The 13,034-nt window shown below is 39.0% G+C and overlaps 1 protein-coding gene across 7 annotated transcripts in view; it reads left to right on the forward strand.

The window, feature by feature from the left end:
- LOC126470178 (ankyrin repeat domain-containing protein 16-like) overlaps positions 1-12,589 on the forward strand; it is a 104,473-nt gene extending 91,884 nt beyond the window's left edge. For 4 of the 7 annotated variants that reach the window (XM_050097826.1, XM_050097828.1, XM_050097830.1 and 1 more), the window contains one exon: positions 11,034-12,587. In XM_050097826.1, the coding sequence (XP_049953783.1) occupies positions 11,034-11,065 (32 nt within the window). In that variant the 3' untranslated portion in view covers positions 11,066-12,587. Of the gene's footprint in view, positions 1-11,033 lie in introns of all 7 variants that reach the window. The other 3 variants (XM_050097832.1, XM_050097833.1, XM_050097831.1) reach the window with 1 other exon arrangement.
- Positions 12,590-13,034: the final 445 nt, after the last annotated feature.

The following is a 13,034-nucleotide window of genomic DNA, read 5'->3' on the forward strand; positions in this document are numbered from 1 at the left end:
CCAAAGTGCCTTTAATGGAAACGTTACATCTTAGTGGTAACTTATTCAGCGCAGAACGACAGCTTTATTTGAACATATACTCTCCTCAACGTACTTTTTATTCAATGATGAATTCTTTGAACAAACAGACGGCGTCACCATGGGGAGCCCTTTGTCCCCTGTGGGAGCTAATCTCTTTATGGAGGACTTTGAGGAGAAAGCACTTGAGTCTGCTGTTTCAAAGCCTACGATCTTCTGGCGGTACATAGATGATACTTTTGTTGTATGACCTCATGGCAGACAGGAACTGGAGACATTCTTTCATCACTTAAACTCATTACATGAGAACATCAAATCCACGATGGAGATTGAAAAAGATGGCACTTTACCAGTTCTAGACGTGCTAGTACGCTGTAAAAATGTTAGGTCATTAGTACATTCTGTGTACAGGAAACCGACTCACACAGATCTGTACCTCCAGGCGTCACCCAGCACAAACAGCCTGTGTTCTCAATACCTTAATACATCAAGCGCATGTAATATCGGATGATGAAAACCTCCACACAGAATTAGAACACTTGGAGAAGGTTTTTAAAGAGAATGTGTACACTTCACACCAAATAAGGAAGGCCATGCGCAACTATCATAACAAGAAGCAACACATTGAGGACGCTGATGACGACTATAAATAAACTGTGTTCCTTCCATACGCCGGGAATGTGTCGTCGAAAATAGGAAGATTACTGAAGAAAAATAAAATCTAGGTTATCTTCTGTCCACCAGCAAAGAACTGGGCCCTCATTGGATCCGTTAAAGATGATTTACAACTGAAGAAAGCAGGCGTCTACAAAATTCCCTGTGAATGTGGCTCTGCATATATTGGCCAGACGACAATAACTGTCCATGAATGATGTACAGAACATGAAAGATACACCCGTCTGCGGCAACCGTCAAAATCAGCAGTAGCAGAGCACTATTTCTTTGGGACATTCAATGGAATACAATGGAACGAAACTTTTAGCTCCGGTTTCCGGATTTTGGGATTCCATAATCAAAAAATCAGTGGAACTATGCCCAGCTTTCAGCTGGATGAAAATTGGAATCCTGTTATTAAAATTATACAATCACAGCAGAATCGACGATGTCATTCGATACTCAATGACTAGATGATCTTTTACTTTCACCACTGAGGGCAGCACATACAACTCGGCTTTGCCGCGCATGTCAACACTTGACGCATGCGCTGTAGGATGTCAGTACATTTCGTGTGCGCGAGATTCAGCATAAATACCGCGACTGCACCTGGGCTCTTCAGTAGTTGTGTACTCACCTGATGATGGCCAGACATCTCTGGGCTGAAATATCGTGGCAGAATGTCGACGGGATCTGACTGTATACCCGCAAATTATAAGAAGAAGGATAAGTCATACTTGACTAATTAAAAGGTTTGAGCATTGCTTGCTGTGACAACTAACTCCGTAGATCAAGTTTACTTTGAGGTATGCCTTCAATAATTTACAGTACATTATGTATAAAATACCTACATTATCAGTTAGTTTCTAAATCTTTCTTTAGGTTGAAACTATTTTTAGAAACACAGAAATGCTAGGAAAATATTAATTTATGAAGAATGATGCTAAAATGAACCAAAACAGAACTTTATGAAGAAAAGTTTCTGAAGAATAGTATCTAATTCATTGCACCAACATCAATAGTGTCAAAAGGCTTTTTAAAACCCCAGTTTTACTCCAAGAAAACAATTGTGAAGTAAAGATATTACCACACAGCATCCAAAGTAGTAGTTCTTGAACATCTATAATAATGCAGAAAAAATTGATGCCAATAGATGTGATCTTGTACATGGAGAGTCCACTGCATTTTACTGAACGCCCAACTGCACTAGAAAGCCAATAAGGAATCTCAGCAATGCATCTGTCTATTGACAGTGCCAAAACTTGAGAGTAGTGTGCCACTCAACACACCATAACAACAACAGAAGACTCTGGATTTTAAATGCATTTATACTCTGAAATATCTTAATGACTCTGTGAAATATTTGTATCACTAAGTACGATTCAATGAGACTTGCTGTTCTGGAGAGGAAGGAAAATGGACAAGAGGGAGGGGGAAAGGATAGTTCCATTTGAAAAAAAAAAAGGTTTGAAGACACTGCATTTGTTCTTAGCTTGGCTCATGTGTTACTATTATTGTATAATATTTTTGTGATCGTTTGTTTAAAGATCACAAACATTTTTAACATGCAAAGGTATCATTGAGTGAAAGATTGATTAGTGCTGGAACTTTAGAGCTACAGGAGATTTAAGAAACTTCATGGACATTGCGAAAGTAAATTTTTAATTGTTTAGTTGTGTATTCAAGATTTGGGAACCACTAGAACGAACATAATTTTCCTACACTCAGTTCCAAACTGTATTTTATGGTAATCCTCCACATTTGACCTTAACCTATCACATTCCTGCACTTTTTGTACCTTCCAATTAAAGATCTGGACCCACAGTGAAGACACACTTATCCCATTTTCTCAGAATTTTAATGATGATGATAGCCATTAGTGCCCCATTGTCAGAGAAATGCCTCTCCCAATTTCTTCCACAAATTCTCTTTAGCACTGTTGCTGGCCACAACAGTCCTTCATAAGCCTTCAGCATCTCTCACCATAATCTTGTCTGTCTTCCTATTCTCCTATTTTCTTCCAGAGACACCAGTTCAGTTACTGATATTCCTCATCTTTCATCTGTTATTCTCCTGACATGACCAGCACACTGCCAATTTCGGCTTGAGCCAAGGAATCCTGTACCCATGTTTTATTTGTAATGTCTTTATTTCTAATCCAGTCTCATCATGTTACATTCACTATCCTCTTTTTCCATTGCCCTTGTCATCATTGTGATTTAGTTTTCCACTGTGTGTGTGTGTGTGTGTGTGTGTGTGTGTGTGTGTGTGTGTGTGTGTGTGTGTACACACAGAGAGGCAGGTGGAGCTATGTATAAAATTTCTTAGAGATGCTTTTTCCTCATGGTTTTCCATATCGAATGATATAACCTGTCCAAGCTATACAGTGTATCCCATGAGGAATTGTCAGTATTCAGGAATATGACAGGAGCAATCATTGAAAGCAAAACAGGCTGGTCAGTCTAGTAACCATGGCCTCGAAAATGTATACCTTAAGAGCGATGAGCACTTCTTCATATTCGATACAGTGCAACAAATCTACCAAATCTTCCTGTAGAGTTGTCGTATATGTGACTGTAGGCTTTCCTGGCGTGAACTGTTGATGAAGGTTTCTCGGGTCTCCAGCCGGGTGGTAACGCTGATATCTCACGATGTTTTGGGAAGTGTCATACTACCCATCTTCTGGCGAAGTGTCGAGATTCTTGGAGAGATTCGTGAGATATCAATGCTACCATATGGCTGGAGACCCAAGAAACCTTCATCAACTAACAAATCTCTTCTACTGCAAGCTCTTTGTTACCCATTTTTTGAGAGGTGGTAGTATGGACCAAAACAAGGAAAAAAAAAATCCAATAAACGTGGGGTCTCAAGTGCATACCTTAAGAGCTGTGAATACTTGTTCTTCTTCACTACTGTGACATCATCTCTCCTGGTCAACAAGTCCTCCTAGCTTTTAAGTTATGCATTTTAGAGTCCATGTTTACTAGACAATTTTTTGTTGTTTTGGTCCATACTATCTGCTCCCAAAACATGGAAAGCAAAGAGCTTACTATAGAAGTGATTTCTTTCACAATGTAGAAGTTTAAGGGCTTGTAGCTCTTTCCTAGAGGCCATGTTTACTAGGCATTTTTGATGTTGCTGAGCAACAATCATACAATATTCTTTAAGTGAACACACTACCATTTGACTGTCTTGTTTTTTATTTAATTATGACCTAGGTTTCGGCCTTTTATGCCAATTTCAAGTGATTGAGTTAATGTCATTAACATAACATATACACTCCTGGAAATTGAAATAAGAACACCGTGAATTCATTGTCCCAGGAAGGGGAAACTTTATTGACACATTCCTGGGGTCAGATACATCACATGATCACACTGACAGAACCACAGGCACATAGACACAGGCAACAGAGCATGCACAATGTCGGCACTAGTACAGTGTATATCCACATTTCGCAGCAATGCAGGCTGCTATTCTCCCATGGAGACGATCGTAGAGATGCTGGATGTAGTCCTGTGGAACGGCTTGCCATGCCATTTCCACCTGGCGCCTCAGTTGGACCAGCGTTCGTGCTGGACATGCAGACCGCGTGAGACGACGCTTCATCCAGTCCCAAACATGCTCAATGGGGGACAGATCCGGAGATCTTGCTGGCCAGGGTAGTTGACTTACACCTTCTAGAGCACGTTGGGTGGCACGGGATACATGCGGACGTGCATTGTCCTGTTGGAACAGCAAGTTCCCTTGCCGGTCTAGGAATGGTAGAACGATGGGTTCGATGACGGTTTGGATGTACCGTGCACTATTCAGTGTCCCCTCGACGATCACCAGTGTTGTACGGCCAGTGTAGGAGATCGCTCCCCACACCATGATGCCGGGTGTTGGCCCTGTGTGCCTCGGTCGTATGCAGTCCTGATTGTGGCGCTCACCTGCACGGCGCCAAACACGCATATGACCATCATTGGCACCAAGGCAGAAGCGACTCTCATCGCTGAAGACGACACGTCTCCATTCGTCCCTCCATTCACGCCTGTCGCGACACCACTGGAGGCGGGCTGCACGATGTTGGGGCGTGAGCGGAAGACGGCCTAACGGTGTGCGGAACCGTAGCCCAGCTTCATGGAGACGGTTGCGAATGGTCCTCGCCGATACCCCAGGAGCAACAGTGTCCCTAATTTGCTGGGAAGTGGCGGTGCAGTCCCCTACGGCACTGCGTAGGATCCTACGGTCTTGGTGTGCATCCGTGCGTCGCTGCGGTCCGGTCCCAGGTCGACGGGCACGTGCACCTTCCGCCGACCACTGGCGACAACATCGATGTACTATGGAGACCTCACGCCCCACGTGTTGAGCAATTCGGCGGTACGTCCACCCGGCTTCCCGCATGCCCACTATACGCCCTCGCTCAAAGTCCGTCAACTGCACATACGGTTCACGTCCACGCTGTCGCGGCATGCTACCAGTGTTAAAGACTGCGATGGAGCTCCGTATGCCACGGCAAACTGGCTGACACTGACGGCGGCGGTGCACAAATGCTGCGCTGCTAGCGCCATTCGACGGCCAACACCGCGGTTCCTGGTGTGTCCGCTGTGCCGTGCGTGTGATCATTGCTTGTACAGCCCTCTCGCAGTGTCCGGAGCAAGTATGGTGGGTCTGACACACTGGTGTCAGTGTGTTCTTTTTTCCATTTCCAGGAGTGTATATTGCAGGACATCAAGCTCAAATGATTGAGCTGATGTCATTAACATATGTTGCAGGACATCAAGCTCAAAATTGGTTTTAAATTAAGAAAAATATTGGCTCCCGATGAAATGACAGATGTAAAATCATTGGGAGTAAAATAGTGAAAGCACGTCATATTTAGTAAAAACAGGTATATAAAAGATGGTTCATACCAAGTAAACATGCTTTTACTAAATATGATGTGCTCCCACTATTATTTGTTGATCTTTTTCGATGAAGATTTTACATCTTACATTGTGTGGGGAATCAATATTTTTCTTAATTCACAGTCAATTTTGAGCTTCATATCCTACAATGCATGTTAATGACATCAACTCAATCAATTGAAAATGGCATAAAAGGCCGAAACCTAGGTCTTAATTAAATAAACAACAATACAGTCAAATGGCGGTGTGTTCATTTAAAAAATATTGACATTCGTGCTTTGAATGATTGCTTGTGTCATATCCCTTAGTATTGACCTTTCATCCTGGGATACGCTGCATACTTCTTTTTTATTATTACAGGTGTTATTCCATGTGAACCAAGTCTGCTGTTTTTATTTTTTGTTGGTTCATACTGAATTTCTGCAGCTGTTATAAGTGGAATATCAACAGTCCTCCTCCTCCTCCTCCTCCTCTTCCTACTACTACTTATACTTCTACTTCTACTTCTACTCCTACTCCTACTCCTACTCCTACTCCTACTCGAGATGGGTCGTACGCAAACTAATGGATCTAAAGGAACAGTTCACCAGGATGGACGGAAGGAGCGAGGAATGAATTCTAAGGAAAGGTCTTTCATAGTTCACTTCGGTCACAGATTTCTTCTTATAGTTTCTGGGAATGGGAAACAGTCGGTCTCATTTCCGCAACGGCATGTTGGCCGGTCTCGTTCCAGCCTCGGTCCCATTCCCGTCTGTCTCGGTCTTGGTCTCCCTCGGCTGATCTCGTCCTTCTCTGTGTGACCACTCGTAGCAGTTCCACTGCCGACTGCTCCTAGTTAGTTCAGTATCGAGTTGTTGTTCGTTTTGTTAACTGTGCATGCCCATTCTAGATCTGTTTCAAACCTTTCTTGGAATCTGGACTGTGGTTCTTCTCATATTCTATTCAGTGTCCATGACTGGTAATTAAAATTATTTTATAATTACATAAAAATTATGTGGTATGTAATACATACATCTTTTCGGGTAGCAAAAGGGCATATCAGCTTACTTCAATATTTCAATAAACAGCAGAAGATATACTTATAAATGGCAAGTTTTTTTGTTATTACACATGCAAAGGAAGTCGGCACAGCACACAGGAGTGGCCATTTTCCATCTTTTTGTTATCCATGGTAAAACAGCATGTTCATTGTTATGGAAGGCAGACCAACTTACAACTGTATGAAGCCCGCGCTCCATAATAAAGCATCTGGTGTCACATTTTGTAAAGAGAATACAAGAACTTCTACAATATTATTTCAATGGTACAGGGTGGCGCATGAAAAATCAGCCCTGAGTACTAGACTGCTCATTGTTGCCCACTGATTATCATCTATTGTTCTAAAGTTTTTGTTTGCATTAGTTTACTTGTTATTTATTTCTGCCTAATTATTACACGTTTATCTATTCTGATTGTAGCAGTCAACAAATTGTGCATAATTGGCAAGCAGTCTGCACTCAGGGCCAGTTTTTCTTGTGCCACTTTATATTATTTCACTGTGATCAGCCACATAATGCCACAGTTGGCTAAACGAGAGGTTTTGCAGAGTCATGAAAATTACTTCTACAAGTGTGTGAGAATTCTGTAATGAATAAAAACTCTGTACTCCAGAGGGGAGGCAAGTGTCCCCTCTTGGCGCATTCCATCTTCAGTCACCTATGCTGTTAATTTTCAATTTTTCATAAGAACCACATACCATGCACAAATGAACGGTGAATGAGTAAATATGAATGGTTCCCAAAAAAGAGCAATCACCAGTGAACTAGTTCCCAAGGTGAACGAGTTTGCCCATCTCTAACTCCTACTAATCCTACTACTACTACTACTACTACTACTACTACTACTCTTCCTCTTCTTCATCAGCACCTGCACAACTGTACATGTTTTGATATAATGTTGTAGTTATATTCAGAATGCTGTTTCTTCCTGTCTGAGGAACACAATTGACATATCACAGACATCCCACCCATTCCCTTCCTGAAGCTTCCTGGGAAATATGTGTGTTTATTGCTGGTAGTATGGGATGAACATAGAGGGGTTGTAGGTAAAGTTTCAACTGGTTATAAATCACATGCTGAAGAAGTATGTGCAGAGTAAGTAGATTAAGACTGGAAAAGACGCACAGTGGTTCAAAAAGAAAATTTAGGAACTTCTGAGAAAACAGACATTATTGCACACTCTGTTCAAAAAATAATGCAGAAATGTCAACTGGCAAAAGGTAGTATAAAATCATGTGTCTGTAAAAAGATTAATGTACGAAGTGTACAATAATTTCTATGTCATAAGTTAGTGAAACATCTTGGAAAATTCTGGTTTTACATAAAACTGATAAGTGAGGCGCAGGCTTTTACCCAGTCATTCATAAACCAACCTGGTGTGGCACTAGAAGGCAGAAAGAAAAAGCAGAAGTTTTATATTTTACATTTAAAAAAAAAAGACTTTCACACAGGAGGATAGTATGGACATACTACTGTTTGACCACTGCACAAACTCCCCTATTTATGATGTAGAAATAGGCATCCTTGGCACTGAAAAGCAGCTGAAAGAGTTGAAGACAATGAAGTTTACAGACCCAGATGGTATCCCAATAGCCCACTTACTTAGCTTGCATTCATCGTGCATCCCTTGCCTTGTGCAAAGCTCCAAGTGACTGGGAAAAGTGCTGGTGAGACCCATGTAAAAGAAGTGTACAATCCTTAACATCTGTTTGCTGCAGAATTCATGAGAATATTCTGAGTTTGAATATAGTGCATTACCTTGAGAGATAAAAGCCTCTATCCACAAATAAACACCAGTTGAGAAAGTATTGCTTATCCAAAAGTCAACTTGATATTTTCTCACATGATATCCTGCAAACCATGGATGGAGCTCAACAGGCAGCTTCCATATTTGTAAGTTCCTGGAAAGCTCGTGGCACAGTGTCACACTGTAGACTGTTAACAAAGATCTGCGCATAAAGGATAGGTTCTCATATATGTGAGTGGCTCAAAGACTTGTTAAGTAATAGAACCCAGTATTTTGTCCTGGGTTATGAGTGGTCATTGGGGACAAAGATAAAATAAGAATGTCCTTTGGAAGTGTGATAGTACCACTCTTGTCTTCTGCATATGTAAACAATCTGATGGATAGGGTAAGCAGCAATCTGTGACTGTTTGCTGATGAAACTATAGTGTACGAAAAGTACAACCCTGCTGTCACTCACATACATCACATCAGAGCACCACAAATGCCAGAGAAGAGAAATCGGGGCTCATAAGGAAGCATATAGATTGTCGTTTTTGCCTTGCTCCATTTGGGAATGAAATGGGATGGAAATGACTGGTAATGATACAAGGTACCCTCCGCCATTCATCGTATGGTGGCCTACAGAGTACATTTGTAGACATAGATGCAGAAGCTGTGTTGTGCATGGAGAGCATTTTAATGAGCTATAATGCTCTACTGCTTTTCTCACTCCATGAGTATTCTACTGACCTATGTAGTTTCTTATAGTTTGTTTAGTAACTTTATCATCTCTCAAATACAACTTTGTTGTTTACAATTTAGCTTCTTGAATAATATTCCATAGAATTTTATCAAACTGACCACATAAATGCTGCATACCAAGTTTTGTTGATTGTAATTACTGAAATCTTTTCTGTAGTTCTGTGTGGTGTTCTTCCTGGCCATTCCTTTGATCTACAGTGGGAGATTTGCTTCACATAAAAGATTTCGTTGAGTATGTTAATGTTTTCCCAAATTCACTTCAGTTGTTTGTCTTCTGCCCAACAAGCTTCATTTTCTTTTCTGCAACAGCTACTTTTTCTGTTGACTATGTAAGGACTTCTTTGTATGTTCAACAGACCAACACCCAAAGTATATGTACTTCAGTAACTGATGTATGCTGATGACACAATAATACTGATGAAGGGTGCAAATACACCAGGAGAATAATGAAAAAGGCTTACAACTGTTTCACAACAAACAGCTTAACATTTAATCTTACAAAGACTCATATTACTCAGTTTCAAATGAAAATGACTTAACAGATAGCAAAAATAAAGCTCAATGGGCACACATTGAATGATGCTCCACATGTAAAGTTCCTAGGCATCCAGTTGCATAATAAACTAAGGTGGTATCAGTACATGGATAAGATAACTGAAAAATTTAGGATGCAATATGAGTGTTAAAATCCATTTTCTTCATAGTCATCTTGACTTCTTCCATGAAAATCTTGGAGATGTTAGTAAAGAACGTGGAGAAAGGCCTCATCAAGATATGAAAGAAATAGTATCATATTATCAAGACAGGATGAAGGATGATGCCTGACTACTGTTGCTTTCTAAAAAGAGATAAGTGGTCCACAGCATAGAAGAAAATCTTGAAGACAAAATTTCAATATGAAGAGGAAGCAGTATGGTAATGGAAAAGTGCAGTGTCTCTATAAAACTAGGAATATGTTGGACTTAAATTGTGATTAGGTTTTATGAATAAATGATGGCGGTTTGATTCTGTTTAATGACTACAATTTTAAACTATTTAGACATCACTAGTATAGCTGCAAGTGTCTTTATTACTACATTAAAATATCTTAATATTGTATAAATAAGACAGTGCTTTGTGCATTATTACAGTTTTTTCATATGTGAAAGCCCAAATCTGACTTCACATTCTTCAACAGAGGCCAGCAATGAATGAAAATCACCCTTCACAATTAAAAGCATTGAACAAAAATGGAATTTTGCAGCCCTGTGCCTGTGTTTTTAATGCTAAGTTTGCATTTATTTATTTATTTATTTTACATCTGTCACAGACAGGTGTTTAGAATTTCCATCAAGACCAAAGGTATTTGTTTTGATAATCTGTTGTACTGAGATCAGATTTTGCTACAGTTATGAAGATTTCATTGTAGCACTCTGGTATTTGAGTTGGGACCTACAATAGCCTTTCCTTCAAGGATTATTTTTCAAACTTCATGGATACAGAATTTAACAACTACTACAGATGCAGTAGCTGACTGTGCGGCCTTTGTATTATTTTTATGGTTTAAAATTATCCTTCAATTTTTTTTTGCATTGACAACTGTTTTAACTATAATTTTATGAAGTCTACAATATTCAATAAAATCATAATTTCTACTATATTTTTGTTACCTGTGCAGCTGCATTTTTCTTACACTGGAACTTTTAATGATGTGGATGATCCACTTTACTTTATTTGTCACTTCATTGTCCCAAGTTCTAGCTGGAAGTGGGTTACCAAAATTTTCATTATTTGGGATCACAAATCCATTCTACCCTATTATGGCGTTATTAAACATCTCAGTTTTTTTATATGCTGAAAAAACACTTCTGTGTTTAAAATATACTTGTTTGATTTTATTGTCTTTTTAAGCATCTTTTGAAGAAGAAGCAGTAGTATGTATATAATATCATTTTTCTTCTCTTACAGTATGGGATTACAGTGCAGCTCCCGTCACCTGAGTAATGTAAAGGTTTCCACAAGTAACCAAGAGGACTGATGACAGAACTACAGCTATTACTTGGTACAATCCCTCCATTTATAACTGGTTAAAACTGTGGTCTTTCTGATCCATTTCAATTTTGCACTATTGAACCAGTGAATAATACACAATGTGGTGTCCAGTACAACAACAATGCAAATGTTGAAATGAGCTCAAATTCTTGCTTCAGAGTAAAACCCTAGTGATGATAAAAGCTGATGTTTTCCAAAACACAACTTCTTCCACAGCTCCTGAATTACTGCTTTGATACCTTTTAGGTACAGGAGATATTCTCTCACTTCCTTATTTCACATCTTCATATTTTGTGTTCTTGAGCTGTTACAGTTCAAATACTAGTGGCTGTGATGGTACTTAAGAAATTTTCTTGATAAGTTGTGGTCTCATGAAGATATACAGACAGTTTTCTGAGATTATCTTATACATCATTAATGTAGTTCTCTCTCATCAAAACCTCTTCTTGAAAAGATGTATCTCATTCTTCAAGTTCCTCGTATTTTCTTTAGATGACCTGAATTTCTTATCATCACACACAATTTTTGTCTCAGAATCTTCTGAAGGTTTTCTGTCCAGTGCTTTCATGAAGGAAAGAATCCTTGACATCTTATTGTGATTTTCTCTGAAGAATGTAGCCTTTCTTAACTGCGGACTCCAGTGCCTTTTATTGGACATGGCTCTCTCTTTCCTGGTTGCTGAAGTGTCCTGTAGTTTTAACTTTGTTTGTTCTCTAAGACATGGTAAAGTTCTGCCACCTCTTTTGCAATCTTGAACATCTCTTTCTTGAGTGTAGACCCCTTCTCTTTAAGACTGTTGTTTCACACTCAGTTCTAGTGAGAGCCTCACATAAAGGTACTATGGCATACAATGCAAAATAAAAATTAATGTGTTCTTTACTTAATTTATCTTCCTCATGTACTCAGCAACACAGACATTTGAAAATCTCTATTTCCTTATTGTGTTATTTTACAAATAATGTGCTGAATGTACTATTCAGTTTCTTCCTTAACCACATCACCTCACTGTACAACACCCTCTGCATTAAAACTGCATTCTTCACACAGCCTCGTAAGATGTTAGCATATGGTTCCATTAGAAATGACTCCCAATAGGTAATCTGCCTCCATATTAATCAAAATCCCCAAACTACAAAGAAACTTAAACAACTGTCTCTTTTTTCGAAAAAATTTTGTTTACTTAAAATCAGTGAGTGTGGTAGCAAATATGGCCCATGTAATGTTACATTATTTCAGTTATACTGGTGTCTTTTTCTCTTTCATAATTATACACATACATATTTTACTACATAAGAAGAGCTCTATTACAATTACCAATGATTGCATTAATGTTTGTGAGTGATTGATACAGTTGGTTTCTTGATTAAAACTTGTAATGTGGTCTCAACAAATCATCATGGTTCTTATCTTGTGATACTGTTTGGTGTTCTGGAAATAAAAAAATTAAAAAAAAAACTGAAGTATAATTGTGAGACATTTGATGCAAAAAAGAGAATGAAGTTTGCACGGAAGTAAAGGAAAAATACAATATTAAAACAATGCATGTGCAGTAAAATAAGTGTGATTAAATTTGCTGATATTAAAGTAAATTAAAAAACTTCCAAATCCTGACTTTTTCCCTCAAATTAAAGGTTGGTTTGAAAATCACAGTGCTTCATCAGATGGTGTCTTATTGGAGAGTATATGCCCTTACTTTCCTCTAACATCACAAATTGTCCCCAATCCACGACTGACTGGGTGAACTCATTCATGATGACTATTAGTGAACACTATTTACTTTAAGGTAGCTAGTTCTTTTTGTATCATGAAGCTGACATTGACAGATTATTTATGGAAAGAAAACAGAGAAAATAATAATACCAAAACTACAAAAGATCATCTGAAAAATAATTTTGGCATGACAAAATACAGTAGTAA

The sequence above is a fragment of the Schistocerca serialis genome, chromosome 3 (genome assembly GCF_023864345.2).
Source record: "Schistocerca serialis cubense isolate TAMUIC-IGC-003099 chromosome 3, iqSchSeri2.2, whole genome shotgun sequence".
Lineage (NCBI taxonomy): Eukaryota > Metazoa > Arthropoda > Insecta > Orthoptera > Acrididae > Schistocerca > Schistocerca serialis.